This window comes from Ascaphus truei, chromosome 4 (genome assembly GCF_040206685.1).
Source record: "Ascaphus truei isolate aAscTru1 chromosome 4, aAscTru1.hap1, whole genome shotgun sequence".
In the NCBI taxonomy this organism is placed as follows: domain Eukaryota; kingdom Metazoa; phylum Chordata; class Amphibia; order Anura; family Ascaphidae; genus Ascaphus; species Ascaphus truei.
Window position 1 is genome coordinate 98,075,144 of NC_134486.1, and position 20,056 is coordinate 98,095,199.

Genomic DNA, 20,056 nt, shown 5'->3' on the forward strand with positions numbered 1-20,056 from the left:
CACACACACACACACACACACACTAGGACCCACTGATTAAGATGGATGGGCGAGCCTAAACTAAGCGTTTCGCACTTATGTGCTTCATCAGGGGTAGCATGTAAATGCGAAACGTGTTGAGGTTGCTTAGCGCTTTTCTATTAATGATGTCGTAGACCGGCTTCCGATTGGGTTGGTTTACCATCCAGCTGACCGTGATCGCGTTCCGGACCCTTACATCTGCTGTTCACGTCGCCCCTCCTTCCTGTATCTTCTGAGCTTTGCACACCTTTTTAACTTGTGTAAGTTTAATATTATTAATATTGTTGTGTTTCTGTATTGTTGTCCATATATCATTGTGGACTTTTTTCACACAATTTAATATATATGCATTTTACCAACTGATCCTCTGCGCGGTTTGCCTCCACCTTTTTTTTGTCTGTGCGACCTCCTTCGGGAGCTCTCACTTAGGAGTTAAGGGAGTTCTCCTTCTGACGGCTGCAAGGGGGTTACAGTTGTATTTCGTTTACACGTGGGAGAGCCCGAGTGCAGATTCCTCAAACACATTTTTTTTTTTTTTTTAGATACATAAACTTTCATTTTTACTAACATTTCTAAACCTTGAGTACGCATTAGCACTACAATTACATTTCTGTTCTGTACGTGTTATCCATATAGGCTTATCCAGAACTTGCCTTTGCCGTCTACCTGCGTGATACAGGATTATCTATTACTGTATGTTGCCTGCTCGTGGGATGCTTGTTTTTTAAAGTAGTAGTTCATGTGTGGGAACAAAGTAACGCGCTGCACAGTATATGAGTTGGGACTACATTTCTTGCGTACTGAGCAACGCTTTTGTTTTTACAGCATATATGTTATGTCGTTTCTTTTGTGTGATTACTGTTCTTGCCTCTATCATCCCTTTTGCTCTTTAACCTACAATATAAATCTGAAGAGAGCGTTTACTAAAATCCTTTATTCCAGTTGGTTCAGATTAATTCTGTTGGTGGCTCATTAAATGCATGTTTAATACGACTGTCCCACCTACAATCAACATGAATTCATGGCCTGGTAGTGAACCTCTATCCAAATAAAAACGGCTCTTTTTTTTCATTACACTCTTCTCATGTTTGATATGGTGGACAACCCTCTTCTCCTTCACATTTTCCATACTCTTGGTATCCGTAACACAGCTCTATCCTGTATTTCTTCTTAACTCTCCTATCGTACTTTCAGTGTCTCATTTGCCATCACTTCCTCCTCCTCTGTTGATCTTTGTGGACGTAAGGCTTGGTCCCCACTGGCTGCTGCAGCGCCTGCTATGGCGGGTGCTGCGGGGACAAGAGCCGCCCGCTGCAAGGGATGGCCGCCGCGACGTGCGTTTTTCTTGCAGACCTGAAAATTGTGATTAACACTAGCGACAGAGCGCTAGGCCATGCCCCCCGGCGGTTCAGCTAATGAGAGCGAACCTGCCGGGTGACGTCATGGCTGCGCCTCCTCACACCCCCCCTTGTCTTTCCCCTTGCAGATCGGGGAACTCGGCTACACGCGCTGGCAGGCGCGCGTGCTGCGTAGACAGTGGGGCTGTAGCCTAACCCAGTGGTCTGTCCTGGGATCTCTTCTCATTGTACAATCCCTCTAGGTGACGTTATCACATCTGTTTGGTTCAAATATCACCGCTATGCCGATGAGACACAAATTAACTTTTCAACCCCATACCGTACACCTGCTCTACAGGCCAAAGTCTCTGAATGTCTGTCTTTCCGCTATATCATCCTGGATGGCCCTCCGCCGACTCAAACCTAACATGTCAAAAATGTAGCTTCTCATACTTCCTCCTAAGCCTGCCCCTACTGCCCCCTTCTACAGTACTGTTGGCAGCACTATCATACACCCTGTATCACAAGCACACTGCCTTCGTGTCACATTTGACTCCTCCCTCACATTCTCCTCTCATTCACAATGTAGCTAAAACCTGTCGGGTTTTCCTCCCGTAACATTGCAGAGATAATCCCTTTCCTCTGTCCCTCTGCTACTAAAACTATAACGCAGGCTCTCCTTCTCTCCTGTCTCGATTATTGTAACCTACTGTCCGGCCTTTCTGTCTCATTTGTCTCCCCTACAATCTATCCTAAATACTGCCGCTAGAATCACTTTACACTCTCTTAAATCTGTCTCTGCGTCTCTCCTGCTGAAATCCCTCTCATGGCTTCCTATCAAATCCTTTATTGCTTAAAACATTCTCCTCCTCATTGAAGGCTATATGCTCTTCTGCCCCTCCTTGCATCTCAGCCCTAATTTCTCGCTATACACTTGTCAGACTCTTGCATTCTGCTCAAGGATTTCTTTTGTGTACCCCTTTTCTTATCTAAAGCCTGGCATGCCCTTCCCCTCAATGCCTTACTGGCAACCTCTGTCACAGTAGACCAGGTCTTTTAACACATTTATATTTAAGGGATCAGTCACAAGGCAGTGAAATAAAATGAGGTTTATTTGTATAAACACTTTGGAAACAAAGAGAAATGCAAAATACAGAGAATATACACACTTACTTTGGGGCTGGGGGTGAAATCTAGTCTTTCCTAGTTGCAAGACGTCTGCTTCAGCAAAAGGCGTTACCCTGTCTGCTCCAGTTGGTTCCGCCTGCTGGCTGGGCTTCTCCATGCTTCTCTGGAGGTGTGTATAACTCTTTCACCCAGAAACACCTTTGAGAATCCCACCTTATTTATTCAAATCTCCAAAAAAAAAACAAAGAACCATCTGCTACACTGGACTCCCTTTATATAAGGCTTGTTACCCAACTCCAACATTGAAAGGACTGGCAGCCAATTAGAGCACAGATTGTGGTTGTGCATTCCATGAGGAGGGGGAAATTCAAAACATGCCTATGAGTTTGAAACCCAGCAACCATTTTCCTGGCTTCTCTGAAGATAGCAAGTCCACAGCCCTTCCACCTCACCATGTGCCACAACCCTGCATGTCTTTTGCAATTAACACAGGGAATCCCTATACTTGGGCTGGTGGCATTGAAATGCTAATCCACATCTGGCTGTATGGACATTATGTATTAATGAAAGATGAAGCATCAGTTGGTTAGTATGGTTACAATAGCAGGAATTAACGCGGGGACAGATTAGTAGAATTTGCAGAATGGGAAACCTTCTACCTCAGGAATTCATTCGTCAAGAGAAATCCAAATAGAAAATGGACATTGAATGAACCCAATGGCGTCAGGAATTAAATTGACTTCTAACTAGTCAATTGTGTCCTAACTAACAAGAAACACGTGATTGAAGACTACGCAGTCCTTAACCGTTTTGACGAGTGATCAGTGTTTTGTTTACTGCAGATTACATCGGAGTGCAAAATTGGAAAGATGAAAACTGATTGATTAAAAAGAAAAAATCAACATCAATAACCTAAAGAATAACGGAAGAGAATTTCAACCAGAACTGAAAAATTGCTTCAGCTTCCTCCAAAATGCATGGGGACATTTTAACAAACTTATTAAGAACTTTTGAAATTTGTAGTTGAACGAACAGAAAAAACTAGGCGTTGCTAACAAAATAAGGATAAGAAAATATCTGACCATTGATGAGGAAATTACAAGAAATTAAGCAATTCCAAGACAAAACACTAAGAATTGAATATGCAGAGCTGTGCAAGACAATCCGCAAACATATATCTTAAGTAAAGTAATAAAATGTAACTGTGATATGCTGAGAGACTATTGGAGTAAAAAAAAGTTTCAAGAAGACAAAGCAGTATAGTTGGAAAGAATCTAATTGTTGCACTCAAACTAGACGATGGATCAACAACGAAAGACCGTGCACTTATCATAAAGAGAATTGAGGACTTCTGCGTGAAATTATACGCCAACACAGATAACACAGCATATAATCCAGCAGAGGACAAGCGAAAAGAAACCACCAATGACGTTCCATGCGTCCTTCCACAAAAAGTGTCAAAAGCAAAAAAATCCATGAAGAATGGGAAGGCTCCTGGGGAAGATAACTTAAATCATTAAAGAAGCTGGGGTGGAGGTAGAAAAATTCCTTGCAAAACTCTTTACATGCTGCATGTAGAACAAGAAAATTCCAGAAAAATTGAGCAATGCCATAGTTATCCACATCCACAAGCATGGAGACAACGAAGACCTCAAGAACTGTAGACCAATCAGTCCACTTCCAATCACTGAAGCTACGCCCTAATCGGATGCAACAGACCCTAGATTTTGCCCAGCCTTGAGGGAAAGCGGGATTTCGCAGTGGATACAACACAATGGACAACATCCAAGTCGGAGAAGAAGTGATTTCCCGAAGTAATGAATAAGATTTACCACTTATCTTAGCAACACACACACTCGCTCCCTCCCTTGAGAAAGGCGCCCGTGGTGTGATGAAATGTGTAGTGTACGTGTTTATGTTCATTTGAGTGGAGTAGAGCTACACGGGTCCCCACTTGCTGGCGTGCAGCATTTCAAACACTGAACTCCCGCTCTTCAGATTCTATTTTCGTTATTTTTAAAGGAATTTTTTTCCAGAAAGCCCTCCAGGACCCCCTCCAGGACCGGACTTGTTTGGTCTGGATTTAATTTGCTAGTATATATTTCAATCTTCCTGCTGTGTAGTTTCCACTACAGTTCGGAATCACATGGACTTTGCAAGAAAGGATTTTCAACAGTTTACAAGCCCTGAGGTGTGCATGCTGGTGATTGAAATTATCTCTACATGCTGTTTATTATTCTCCCCTTGCGAGTGCAATTCCTATTGTTTGAGTATATGTATTACATGTTGTAATACCTTTTCACACTATAAAGCGTGCGCCTGGTTTTGTTTTATAGAAATCGTGTGGATGTGGTTAATCTAAGAAGAAGCTGCCAGACATCTCCAGGCAATACTATATTTTTAATTTTCCCTTTGCAATTCATGCTAATTGTATTGTGCACATTGTTTTTATTCAACATATAAATTTTTTAATACTTTTCATTATTTCATATTTTATATTTGTATGTTTTGTTTTATTAATGTTCTGTAGTTCCCTCTTTGCACTACTTAGTGTATCACTGCTTTGAGTAATTACCTAATCAATTCAATTTCGAGTTTCAATACATCAGAAAAGCTTTCCATTTATTTCACCATTTGTTGTCCTCTCCTTCCGTTTTTTTTTCAAATTGACACTTCAGTAGAGGAAACTGAATATTGATACACTATTTAACTATTTTTCAAATTTACATAAGTTATTAGACACTTTATACTCCATATTTCTATATATTTTTTTGTGTACATAGATACTATTACATATATACTATGTAATATACTATTACAATGGAATTATGGGGCTTTTTTATTGATTACTTTTGAGATATAAACACATACACAGTCACATGCACACACATATACATACACATATACACATATATACATACACATACCCAGTCACGCACACATTTATACTTACACATACTCAGTCATATACAAATACACGTATACACATACTCGGTCACATACAGGTAGCCCTCGCTATCCAAAGTTTCACTTTACAACGAATGTCATATCCAACTCTTTACAATGCAACCCTAAGAGCCGTTTTTCGACGCCTGAATGCGTTATCCAACGCTCACCGCCACTGATTAACATGGGACTCACTTTACAACGGTTTCACTATCTAACGCTACTTCCAGAACGGATTCCGTTGGATAACCAAGGACTGCTTGTACATATATAGATTTATACATATATACATATAAGAGAGGAGAGAGCGCACGCCCCATAGTATAAAACCGTATATTTAATGATGGGAAAGGGGAGGGAGGGGGAAGAAATACACTCACAAGGGTACAAGAATTAAAAGCTTTTCGTGATAATATCACCACCATCCGGTATCTGTGCTTGAATCAAAAGTCCATCAGTCCCTCAGAGATGAAGGAACCGTGATCCGTCAGGATGTCCAGGGTATGTAGATATTAATCAGCAAAACGTTCCAGAAATCCCAGAGAATGTCTCCTTGCTGGATGGCCTTTGTAGTGTTTAACGCTCGAACCGGCCTGTTCCTGCGCATGCGTGATGACGTAATGTCTGTACGTATTGCGTGATGACGCTCCCTGACACGTTTCGTCACACACGGGCAACTTTTTCAAAGGGTAGTCTACGTTTTTCTGATTAATATCTACATACCCTGGACATCCTGACGGATCACGGTTCCTTCATCTCTGAGGGACTGATGGACTTTTGATTCAAGCACAGATACCGGATGGTGGTGATATTATCACGAAATGCTTTTAATTCTTGTACTCTTGTGAGTGTATTTCTTCCCCCTCCCTCCCCTTTTCCATCATTAAATATACGGTTTTATACTATGGGGCGTGCGCTCTCTCCTCTCTCTTTTCTGCAGATTCCATACGGATGTGGTTAATCCCCTTGAGAGCAGCCGGAGACCCCTTTTACCAGCGTCACTATTATCATTGTTGGACATTTTCCAAAGGACTGGTTTTCACTTTACATCTCTTTTTGTATATCACTGTTTAATGTTAATAACTAGGTTTTTATTCACATTATTATTCGATTTATTTACAGGCACTTATACATTTATATTATGTTGGTCTATTTTTAGTATTAACATTATACATTTACCATATTTACTTATATTTAATACCTTTTTAAGGCGCTGCTTTATTGTTTTTTCGTTTTTACATATATTCATATATACATACATCCAGCCACATACATACATACATACATACATACATACATACAGCCACATACACATACATACAGCCACATACACATACATACAGCCACATAGATACATGCAGCCACATACACATACATACATACATCCAGCCACATACACATACATACATACATACATACATCCAGCCACATACACATACATACATACATACATACATACATCCAGCCACATACACATATATAGATACATACCCAGTCACATACTATATTTACACTACCACTCACATGTTTATTCTCATATCCAAATGCATAGCTTCTATAAATACAGTGACACACACTCCCATTTATATAACATGAAAAAGAATATTAAAGGAACAGCTGTAAACTATTCAGGTTTTCTGGAAACACACAAAACAAGTTGAATACACATGTAGTTTGACATCTGCGTTCACTTAAAAATTACTTGGGAGATTCACAAGGTACCATTCTTAACCACAAAAAAACCCTCGTACTTCAGTGCTCACATGGTTGATCTATTTTAATCCTTCACAGAATCAGATAGGAGGCAGGTTAACATATAGAATGGGTAAAACTAATCGATAATGAACTGATCCCGTGGACCATAATGAAGACACAATTCAGCTCCACTCCACGTCTGTTTTCTTATTACACCATGAAGACGTTTCAAAGCAGCAAGATGTGACGACATACATTTTTTTGTTTTTAAATAAATCAGTTCTGTAGTATTAGATAATACTTACTGTGTTTTAAAAAAATGTTTTATTCTTTTTATTCAACTCTTATTGCCATTTTTACTGAGTTTTAAAGCATCCTTTGATTTCTATAGCAGGTTTTAGCTCACCTCCCAAGCAGTGCAAAATCTTTGCAACACTTTCCTGTTTGGGATAATTTGTTACCAATGTTCCCAGCAGTCTGAGCTGTAAACTGTATCAATAGATACTGTAATATACGGATACATTGTAGCTGCTGAGTTACACTGACTGAAGCAGCCATTATGTTAGGCACACAATCAGGATTGTTTCAGAATCACCAAACGATTGGTAGCTTTGGTAAATGTACAATTATACAGTGCCACATGATTTACAAATACAAGTAAGAAAATAAAAAAAAAGGGGAATGTACTATTGCTGTTTAAAGTATATAATTGGTCATTTATTATGTGAAGGGTGCAGAGTTCTCGGTCTCACTCAAGTGTTTCAGGAGCAATTAATTATGGTTCTTCGACTCCCAATTGTGCAATGCACAGCCCCTTCTCGCTTTCACTCTCTGTAGTATGATCAGCCCCTTCTCGCTTTCACTCTCTGTAGTATGATCAGCCCCTTCTCGCTTTCCCTCTGTAGTTTGACTAGCCCCTTCTCGCTTTCACTCTCTGTAGTATGATCAGCCCCTTCTCGCTTTCACTCTCTGTAGCATGATCAGCCCCTTCTCGCTTTCACTCTGTAGCATGATCAGCCCCTTCTCGCTTTCCCTCTGTAGTTTGACCAGCCCCTTCTCGCTTTCACTCTGTAGTATGATCAGCCCCTTCTCGTTTTCACTCTGTAGCATGATCAGCCCCTTCTCGCTTTCCCTCTCTGTAGCATGATCAGCCCCTTCTTGCTTTCCCTCTCTGTAGTATGACCAGCCCCTTCTCGCTTTCACTCTCTGTAGCATGATCAGCCCCTTCTCGCTTTCTCTCTCTGTAGCATGATCAGCCCCTTCTCGCTTTCACTCTCTCTAGCATGATCAGCCCCTTCTCGCTTTCACTCTGTAGCATAATCAGCCCCTTCTCGCTTTCACTCTGTAGTATGATCAGCCCCTTCTCGTTTTCACTCTGTAGAATGATCAGCCCCTTCTCGCTTTCCCTCTCTGTAGCATGATCAGCCCCTTCTCGCTTTCACTCTCTGTAGTATGATCGGCCCCTTCTTGCTTTCCCTCTCTGTAGCATGATCAGCACCTTCTCGATTTCCCTCTCTGTAGTATGATCAGCCCCTTCTCGCTTTCACTCTGTAGCATGATTAGCCCCTTCTCGCTTTCACTCTGTAGCATGATCAGCCCCTTCTCGCTTTCACTCTCTGTAGTATGATCAGCCCCTTCTCGCTTTCACTCTGTAGTATGATCAGCCCCTTCTCGCTTTCCCTCTCTGTAGTATGATCAGAACCTTCTCGCTTTTACTCTGTAGTATGATCAGCCCCTTCTCGCTTTCACTCTGTAGCATGATCAGCCCCTTCTCGCTTTCACTCTGTAGCATGATCAGCCCCTTCTCGCTTTCACTCTGTAGCATGATCAGCCCCTTCTCGCTTTCACTCTGTAGTATGATCAGCCCCTTCTCGCTTTCACTCTCTGTAGCATGATCAGCCCCTTCTCGCTTTCACTCTGTAGCATGATCAGCCCCTTCTCGCTTTCACTCTGTAGTATGATCAGCCCCTTCTCGTTTTCATTCTGTAGCATGATCAGCCCCTTCTCGCTTTCCCTCTGTAGTATGACCAGCCCCTTCTCGCTTTACCTCTCTGTGGCATGATCAGCCCCTTCTTGCTTTCCCTCTCTGTAGTATGACCAGCCCCTTCTCGCTTTCACTCTCTGTAGCATGATCAGCCCCTTCTTGCTTTCCCTCTCTGTAGTATGACCAGCCCCTTCTCGCTTTCACTCTCTGTAGCATGATCAGCCCCTTCTCGCTTTCACTCTCTGTAGTATGACCAGCCCCTTCTTGCTTTCCCTCTCTGTAGTATGACCAGCCCCTTCTCGCTTTCACTCTCTGTAGCATGATCAGCCCCTTCTCGCTTTCACTCTCTGTAGTATGACCAGCCCCTTCTCGCTTTCCCTCTCTGTAGTATGACCAGCCCCTTCTCGCTTTCACTCTCTGTAGTATGATCAGCCCCTTCTCGCTTTTACTCTCTGTAGTATGATCAGCCCCTTCTCGCTTTCACTCTGTAGTATGACCAGCCCCTTCTCGCTTTTACTCTCTGTAGTATGATCAGCCCCTTCTCGCTTTCCCTCTCTGTAGTATGACCAGCCCCTTCTCGCTTTCCCTCTCTATAGGATGACCAGCCCCTTCTCGCTTTCCCTCTCTGTAGTATGACCAGCCCCTTCTCGCTTTCCCTCTCTGTAGTATGATCAGCCCCTTCTCGCTTTCCCTCTCTATAGTATGATCAGCCCCTTCTTGCTTTCCCTCTGTAGTATAATCAGCCCCTTCTCGCTTTCCCTCTCTGTAGTATGATCAGCCCCTTCTCGCTTTCCCTCTGTAGTATGATCAGCCCCTTCTCGCTTTCACTCTCTGTAGTATGATCAGCCCCTTCTCGCTTTCCCTCTCTGTAGTATGATCAGCCCCTTCTCGCTTTCCCTCTCTGTAGTATGATCAGCCCCTTCTCGCTTTCCCTCTCTATAGTATGATCAGCCCCTTCTTGCTTTCCCTCTGTAGTATAATCAGCCCCTTCTCGCTTTCCCTCTCTGTAGTATGATCAGCCACTTCTCGCTTTCCCTCTGTAGTATGATCAGCCCCTTCTCGCTTTCACTCTCTGTAGTATGACCAGCCCCTTCTCGCTTTCCCTCTCTGTAGTATGATCAGCCCCTTCTCGCTTTCCCTCTGTAGTATGATCAGCCCCTTCTCGCTTTCCCTCTGTAGTATGATCAGCCCCTTCTCGCTTTCCCTCTGTAGTATGATCAGCCCCTTCTCGCTTTCCCTCTCTGTAGTATGATCAGCCCCTTCTCGCTTTCCCTCTCTGTAGTATGATCAGCCCCTTCTCGCTTTCCCTCTGTAGCATGATTAGCCCCTTCTCGCTTTCACTCTCTGTAGTATGATCAGCCCCTTCTCGCTTTCACTCTGTAGTATGATTAGCCCCTTCTCGCTTTCCCTCTGTAGTATGACCAGCCCCTTCTCGCTTTCCCTCTGTAGTATGATCAGCCCCTTCTTGCTTTCCCTCTCTGTAGCATGATCAGCCCCTTCTCGCTTTCACTCTGTAGTATGATCAGCCCCTTCTCGCTTTCACTCTCTGTAGTATGATCAGCCCCTTCTCGCTTTCACTCTGTAGTATGATTAGCCCCTTCTCGCTTTCCCTCTGTAGTATGATCAGCCCCTTCTTGCTTTCCCTCTCTGTAGTATGATCAGCCCCTTCTCGCTTTCCCTCTCTGTAGTATGATCAGCCCCTTCTCGCTTTCCCTCTGTAGCATGATTAGCCCCTTCTCGCTTTCACTCTCTGTAGTATGATCAGCCCCTTCTCGCTTTCACTCTGTAGTATGATTAGCCCCTTCTCGCTTTCCCTCTGTAGTATGACCAGCCCCTTCTCGCTTTCCCTCTGTAGTATGATCAGCCCCTTCTTGCTTTCCCTCTCTGTAGCATGATCAGCCCCTTCTCGCTTTCACTCTGTAGTATGATCAGCCCCTTCTCGCTTTCACTCTCTGTAGTATGATCAGCCCCTTCTCGCTTTCACTCTGTAGTATGATTAGCCCCTTCTCGCTTTCCCTCTGTAGTATGATCAGCCCCTTCTCGCTTTCCCTCTCTGTAGTATGATCAGCCCCTTCTCGCTTTCCCTCTGTAGCATGATTAGCCCCTTCTCGCTTTCACTCTCTGTAGTATGATCAGCCCCTTCTCGCTTTCACTCTCTGTAGTATGATTAGCCCCTTCTCGCTTTCCCTCTGTAGTATGACCAGCCCCTTCTCGCTTTCCCTCTGTAGTATGATCAGCCCCTTCTTGCTTTCCCTCTCTGTAGCATGATCAGCCCCTTCTCGCTTTCACTCTCTGTAGTATGATCAGCCCCTAAGTTTCATTATTTAATTATTGGCAAACCTATTAAAAGTATCTCCCTATAAATATCATGGTGGGTAGCTTGGAGGGTAACCCCTGAAGAAGTCACTATCCGTGACGAAACGCGTAGGGCGTGACTAGCTTGAGACCGCCATTTGCCCACGAGCATCGAGGCCTGCTGCTGCCAGAGACTCTTCCCTCGGTGTGTTTCAGACGGCTCCGATACAGGAGGACCTGGAGGACCTTTGCCGTCCAGAGAGTCCCTTCCCAGCCGTAGACTGCATGTGAGCTTCCGCTTCCGGTTCATCGGCTCACCCGCTACACGAGGGAAGTCACGTGACGACGCCAGGACTTGGAGCTACACAGAGAGGAGCGAGTCAACGGCAAATGAGAGCCAATCTCATTCACGTTTTTTTATTGCTTTATCCTTGTGAGTGGGCATTTGTCAGATTTTATGTTAATTGAAATACAAATTTTATTATGTTAATGCACTAGGTGTGTGCCTGTTTTTTCTTTTCTTTTTTTTATATATATATATATATATATATATATAACGAATTGATCATTCATATTTATAGGTAAAAATATAACATTAACATTTAAGAACCACTTCGGACCCTACGTGGCAGTGTCTCTTATTTTCTGATTACTGTAAAAATGGATATACATATAAATATAATATATGTCCATACAGGGATGGAAAAAGCCTGGGCGCCTAAAATTTGACCTCTGGACCGTCCAACAGCGTGCCCCATCCTGCCTTACTAGCGCAACATCCGTAAGCGGGGACTGACACCTGTTTCTACTGTCTGGTTGCAACAACAGTTATTTATCAGATCTGAAATGAGACTTCTGAGAAATGCTTTCATCCAAAGTGAAATACGACATTTTCTTTTTTTAATTGGTTTTCACAGTAATACAAAATAGCACTTTAATTAATCCAAAAATAACTACCATGTATTATTAAAGTTAAGCTTCTGTAGAATAAACTTCAGTTGTTAAAGACACACACACACACACACACACACACACACACACACACACACACACACACACTGGATATGTATATTTAGCAGTGTGTATATGTATATATATATAGATATATAGATGTATAGATAATATGGATACATGTATCCGTATTATAAAAAAAATAAAGCATCCCACACTCCTCATCGTTGGACAAAGATGGTACTCGACTGGAATCCAAGAGCGATTAAAAGACCAAGACGATGACCAAAAGTAAGGTGCAAGGATAAAATCAGAAAATGTGTTGGAGCAACGTGGAGAAAAGAGACTGAAGTACCTGGAAGAGCATTAGAGAGGCATTTATGAAGCGATGGAACGACAAGGGCTGAAGATATATACACATACCTATAGTATATACACAGTGATGGATGCTTAGGATGTATACATCAATGTTAACATATCTTCTTGAGCCCTGTCCTTTTCATTTCATCACTTTTGTGATGGCAGACACATTGTTTTATACATACACGATGTATTGTGGAATCTGTGAAGAGTCTGCATGAACAGTGCACCTTCTATTGTTCCAGCGCGTTACTAAAGCTTTGCCTCCCCAGTGCACAAGCAGTTAAACATGGAAAGGACTGTAAACCTGACCCCAGCTGTGTGCATCCCATGATAAGCACATGGAAACAGTGTGGTGCAGCCCTAATTGGCACAGGGCAGGAAAACAAGAGGAAGCTTGCTCTTTAGCATTCTCCTGACCTTTTCTTGCCTTTGACTGTTTCATTGGCCTCCAAGAGACTTTCTAGATGTGAATCAGCTATGAAGGAAGAGGGTGTAATGTGCAGATAGACACGCTTATCTCCGAATAACACCATTTTCCCCCCTCTCTCTCTCTTTGACCTTTATGAACGTTATTTTTAGATTGGTACGAGTCAGAAATATTTCTACGTAAAGCCGTGATAACAATTTAACAAATAATTAGCCATTTTTTTACGAAACGGCTGAAAGGAAACTAACATTTCACACGAGAGAGAGAAAGGAGTGGAAATGATCTAGTGATTCAGAGCTTCTCTCGGCTCTCATCCCGCTTCATCTTGGAGAAAATAGATTTTGTGAACACGGCTTTGTCGATTCTGTTATCCATACATGCAGGCGTACCTCTTTTTTTTAAATTTTAACTGCACCATTTTCTCGTGTGTGGTTTATATAAAAGAATAATTATACACCTGATGAGTACAAGCAAGCACATGCAGGAATCATTTACTGCTGTTTTATGGAGGCTAACTGGTTGCATTCCAATTTTGCTCCTCTCTGTGGCTGTCGCAATGCTGTTTATGCAGTGGCTCTTGTGCAATATCCCTTGTATTGTACTTTAGCTTTGCTCGCCCCTCCGTTTGCTGCCTTGCTTTCCATTTCTAGATTTGGCCTTTCTCAGGTGTCTTCAGACTGTACTACATTAGGTCCGGGATCATTGGCCTCTGCCCCCATCAGTTTCCTTAACGAACCGGTTACAGTAATATTAACTGTACGTACCAAAACATGGCCAGGTTATTTCTCCCTTTCTCGCAGTACATAGAAAATGTGTAACCATGTGATCCCAGCAGCATTATGTAACATCTAATTAGGCCAATGTGTGCTTTATTTTCTAAGCAAACGTTTGCTATGTTCCTTTCATCTGTGTTTGATGTAAATCTGTAGCTTTTAATGAATTAAAAGCCATAATCTACTTGGCGAGAACAGCATTACATGCATTTAGCCGAGTCCAGTATAATGATATTTGCTAGTCTGTGTTTTGTGCAGTGGATAAATACATTTGTTTTAGTAGATAGGCTTTGAGACTTGGTAGTGATGTATTTGTCCTGGAATTTTTTTGGGTGTTTATAACCCTTTTAAAGGCCAAAATACGATCATCTTCAGGGCTATAGTGAGAAGTTTCAATAATTAGTCATTGTAACTCGTTAAATGTAAGATTATATGTATCTACAATGAGATTAAGGTAGACTGATATCATGATTTTTTTAATTTTATTTTCGTTTAGAACTCCTAAATTATACTCAATGGGGTAATTTAATAATTTTTAGCCTATGAATCACTCTTCTTTATCAAAATAGAACCCTCTTCCCCTCCCCTTTCTCTCTCTCAGCCCCTCCTCTCACCCCCCTCCTCTCACCCCCCTCCTCTCTCACCCCCCTCCTCTCTCACCCCCCCGTCCTCTCTCGCCCCCCCTCCTCTCTCGCCCCCCCTCCTCTCTCGCCCCCCCTCCTCTCTCGCCCCCCATCCTCTCTCACCCCCCCTCTCACCCCCTCCTCTCACCCCCTCCTCTCCCCTCCTCCTCTCTCATCCCCCCTCCTCTCTCTCATCCCCCCCTCCTCTCTCTCATCCCCCCCTCCTCTCAAATGATGCAAGTATTTTCTCATAGGACAGAACTGATTTATTAAAAAAACACACATGTAGGACATTTCTTGAACTGCAGCTTTAATTGTTTTACTCAACAGTTTTGGTGTAGTGCAATGCATTGTTACATTTCTTAAGGTGATATCACAAAGCGAGAGCCTCATTAGTAAATAGCGTGCTTTAGTAATGCATTTTTATTTTTCGTGCTATGAAAAAAATGACTATTACTAATAATGTTGTTTTCTGTTTCCAATGTTATATTAAATGTGCACGTTTAACATTTTTTCTATTGGTTTTTTTTCTTCCAGATATTCAGGAGTGGGGTGAACTTAAGCAATTTTTTGAAGCTCACTATTCTCAGATTTATTTTATCTTCTATGAAAATTTCATTACACTGGAAAGTAGCTTAAAGCTAAAAGGTATTTCTTTGTTTTTCTATACTACCTTTTTTATGCATGATTGTTATTTATTTTGCATAACCCTGTGCACACGTGAATGAGCCTGTTCACTAAATGACTTAATGATATTTGTATCTCTTGCTTTATCATCTCCTAATGGCACTGAAAGATTGGGCCTGCAGAAACAGGCGCTTGGTACTAAATGGCTAAGTAAGCCGTTTGTCTTGTATTTGTCACCTTAGGTGCAAAGAAAAGGTTGTGGGTGTGAGTGAGTAACAGAATGTCACAGTATAGGGAGCACCTTATTTTGAAGATTGGTTGTTGAAGTGCGTTGTTCAGTGTAAAAGCTTCAACTTTTTAAGTGGAATGAAGTTTTAAAAAAAAATGTCCTAGGACCCAGTAGCAGCTCACATGCCACTTACAAAACTGGCTGCATTTTTGTCTTTTGTTTTTCTTTTAAAGGGTGCTACTGCACAACAATTTTGCGATTTGCTAGAGTGAGATATTTTGCCATCTTTTAGGATGTAAATAAATGCAATATATGTAGTACATGGTGTTTATGAACAGGAAACACCTATCTGTTGTGGAATTCAGAGGTAATAAAAGCTATCCACTTAATTCGGTGTGTGTGTGTGTGATTACTTCTGTAGTTGAGCTGTTCTATTCGTTTATATATATATATATATATATATATATATATATATATATATATATATATATATATATATATATATATATATATGAAAGAAAAAAGAAAAGAAAACAGGCGCACACCTAGTGCATTAAAGTTTAACAATAATTTTATGGAACATTTAAAATCAGACAAATGCCCACTCACAAGTATAGCGTTATTAGAAAGCAGTTATGAGATTGGCCCTCATAAGCCAGTGGTGCCGTTTGAGCCTGTAATGGTGTCCTCTCGTGCGCGGTCTCCTTCTACCGGAAGTGACGCTCACCCGGTCTGGTGTCCCGCACAAAACGGAAGTCCCTCCAGGAAACCGAGGCCTCTCCTGACTGCCTCTAGCTGCTGCACCACCAATCAAGCCAACCGATATGTCCAATGATCTGCTTTGCTGAGCCTCCCACAAGCTGTGTTCCTCTCGGTCTGCTCTCAGTGGGACAAATGTCTGCTCTGCTCTAGCCACGCCCTACGCGTTTCGTCATCGATGATGACTTCTTCAGGGGGATCCCCTGAAGAAGTCATCATCGATGACGAAACGCGTAGGGCGTGGCTAGAGCAGAGCAGACATTTGTCCCACTGAGAGCAGACCGAGAGGAACACAGCTTGTGGGAGGCTCAGCAAAGCAGATCATTGGACATATCGGTTGGCTTGATTGGTGGTGCAGCAGCTAGAGGCAGTCAGGAGAGGCCTCGGTTTCCTGGAGGGACTTCCGTTTTGTGCGGGACACCAGACCGGGTGAGCGTCACTTCCGGTAGAAGGAGACCGCGCACGAGAGGACACCATTACAGGCTCAAACGGCACCACTGGCTTATGAGGGCCAATCTCATAACTGCTTTCTAATAACGCTATACTTGTGAGTGGGCATTTGTCTGATTTTAAATGTTCCATAAAATTATTGTTAAACTTTAATGCACTAGGTGTGCGCCTGTTTTCTTTTCTTTTTTCTTTCATAGGTATTCCTAGGGAGTTGTGATCCCTTATAAACGGGCTGCCTATACCTGGATGCATTCACTTGGAACAGGACTCTGTGACTTTTAAGGTTTTTCAAAAGTTTTTAATAGTTTTTTTGGAAAAAGTTTTTATTTTTATTTTTTCATATTTTTTATATTTTTCATTTTTTTAGATATTTTTTGTATTATAACATATATTTTTATTTTTTCCAGAAGCATTTTTTAACAATTTTGTCATGTACACTTTGTATTAAAGTTATTACACATTTTATCTTAGAATCACATAGGGTTTTTTAATTATATTATTCCACTTTAGCCACCCCATAGGTTGTATCAACGCAGTTGGCTACTTATTCACAGTTAGGCAGGTTGTTGCATTAGGCGCTCCTTTATTATTTCTGTTTTGTTTTGATATATATATATATATATATATATTATTATTTTTTTAAGGAGGGGAACACAATTGTTTATTCTAATAAAACATTGATTGCAACAATAAAAAAATACACCCAGAAAAAATAGGTTGTAGGGCATCATAGCTAGGAGTATTAATGCTGCATTGAATCCTTGCAGCAATTGTAAATCACCATTTAAACCTTTCACTTTGAATGTACTGCAAAGCCCAGTGGACAAAGGTTTGAAGTCACACCTTTTAGAATAGAACAAAGTGTTGGAGAATACAGACATAGTCTAACAACCGTTTTAAAGAGAAAAGCAAACACAGTAGGCGACACGTCAAGACAATATTTACGTTGCAGTGATTTTAGACTCCATTGAAGGACTTTGCTTGAGCGCTAGTCCTTGAGACACTCTTTCTCAGGAATGAAAATATGTTAAGTTATTCATCCGAGTATGGTTATATAGTGGACTTGAGGTTGCTGTTACCAAAGCCAAGGAAAAAATGTCTTCAGTGTGTTCAAGGGCAAGGTAATATGTCCTTATCATTATTATAGCAAATACAAATACCACTTGTGAGCACATTTACATGTCTCAGAGAGATCTGCAAACCTGCCTTTCGCCCTTTTCTCTTAGCATACAGCAGTATAATAAGTAACTAAACCAACAACAGAAAAGCGAGTCTGGACTAAGTGAGGGAGTTCTCGTCGGAGGATGGATCAGAGGTTCAATACCAGCTTTTCTCAGAAACGGTGTACTGTGAATCCTCAGAACGAGATTCAGACAGAAGAATCCTAATTCAACCTAGAACTGATTGAGTCTCTAATAAAAGCTATGAGGGTAGCACTGAAATTAGAGGACGTAAAGATAGTCAAAAAACGAATGTTATTTGGGAGGACCTAAAGAAAAAATGTGTCTCTTGATCCAAAAATCTTGTCTGGCGTGAGGTGCAGGGTGCAAACTTGCGATACCAACTACGTCGGTATCTAGAGCTATGCACGTATGGATCTCTAATATTGAAGAAACCGAACTGAAGCTAGCTTTACTATTTTTTCTTAGCTCTGCTGGATGCAGTAAAATTAACAGCCAGATTAATTACATTTTCTGTAACGGCAAGAAGAGCCCTGTGGCTTAGGGGATGATGGGCTCCGCATCCAAGAACAATTTATGTAATTTACCCTTTGAGGGAGAATTCATTTTTGGAGAAAAGCTGGATAACATTAGAGAGGTACTTAATTTTTTTTATCTCAAGTAAAAAGATCTCATCCGTAAGAAAGAAAACAAATATAGAGGCAAACTTATTATATTATTAAATATTCTCGAGACAAGCTTCTTGGAAAGTCGGACACAACAATCTTTTTCGGGACTCCCAGAGACGGAGCTGCATTTGTCAGAGGGAAATTTGCATGAAGGTCAACGAGTCAAGCGGTCTCCAGATGGAGGAAGATTAATCCAATTCTGGCCTGCTTGGACTCGATTCATAGAAGACAGGTAGGGTCTTCAGATCCTGTCTTGTAGTTCCCACCTGGAATTCAAAAGGTTTCCAAGAAAAGACGAATTCTTAGCATCAAAATATTTTCATACAAAAGAGACTATGGAAATGTAATTTCTTTTTAGAATAGCTACTGCGAGAAAATGTGATGTGTACCTCAAGATCATAGAGAACTGGGATTTTATTACAGAATTTTTCTGGTAAAAAAGACACCAGGAGGGTGCAGAGCAGTTTTAGATCCAACAGAAATGAACACCTACTGCAAGTAAGAAAGTTCAAAATGGTCTCGCGGAGCACCATTATCCAAAGGTAAAGCCTTGCGATTGGGTTATATCAATAGGTCTTAAAGACGCCTACTTGCATATCCCGATAGAAAGACACATCGAAAGTTCCTCGATTTTCTCGGTAAGTTAGAAGCATTACCAGTATTGGTCTCTTTCATTTCGTTTAACAACTTCGTCAAGAACATTCACAAATGTTATGGCACAATTGATAGCGGAATTAAGGAAGATGGACATCGAAATATAACCTTACTTGGAACTAACTGCTGCACTAACCTGATGTTCAAATCGCAAAAAAATTGTGATTATTAGAAGACTTAGGTAGTAATTTACTTTCTACAACATCTTGGCTGGATTGTGAACAAAAACAAGAGCTATCTAATTCCAACACAGTCATTAATGTTCCCAGGAATAGAATTTCATACTGAAGGATTAATCAGTTTTCCTCTCTCAAAGGCTGATGACCTTGCGGCCCAAACGAGAGCTCAGGCTAGCGAGCTTCGGTTCTGCAGCAGATTGTATGAAACTCCTAAGAAAATTCACGTCAACCCCGAACGTGGTGAAGTGGGCAGGGCTTCATATGAGGCCTCTACAACAAAATTTCTTACAACAATGGAACAGAAATCCAAAAGAGATGATGCAAGAAATATATAGACACATACATACATACATACATACATACATACATACACACCCCACAAACAAAAGACAAATTAAGATGGTGGGAGAATTCCCAACATCTGTTAAAAGGACATACGTTACACTAACTACATTGGTTACCTATCGGCACAGACGCCAGTGGCACAGGTTGGGGAGCGCAGATAAGATCAAGTGCTGCAAGGTACTTGGTTAATAGAATCTGCTAGAACTCAAGGTAGTTCAGAAAGCACTAAAAACGTTCCAAAGGCACATAAGAAGTGAAACTATACAAATAAGATCCAACAGCACTGTGGTAAAATATATAGCCAAACAAGGAGGAACAAAAGGTGGAAGGCCGATGAAGTTGACGCCGAAATCTTGTCATAGGCACAGGGCCATGTGGCAAACATCACAGCCATACATATACCAGGGCCACAAAACAGAAC

The 20,056-nt window shown here is 41.6% G+C and overlaps 1 protein-coding gene across 6 annotated transcripts in view; it reads left to right on the forward strand.

The window, feature by feature from the left end:
* The window catches only part of RALGAPA2 (Ral GTPase activating protein catalytic subunit alpha 2), a 315,640-nt gene that overhangs the window by 27,614 nt on the left and 267,970 nt on the right, over window positions 1–20,056 (forward strand). For all 6 annotated transcript variants that reach the window (XM_075596242.1, XM_075596238.1, XM_075596237.1 and 3 more), the window contains exon 2: window positions 15,081–15,191. In XM_075596242.1, the coding sequence (XP_075452357.1) occupies window positions 15,081–15,191 (111 nt within the window). The remainder of the gene's footprint in view (window positions 1–15,080; window positions 15,192–20,056) is intronic.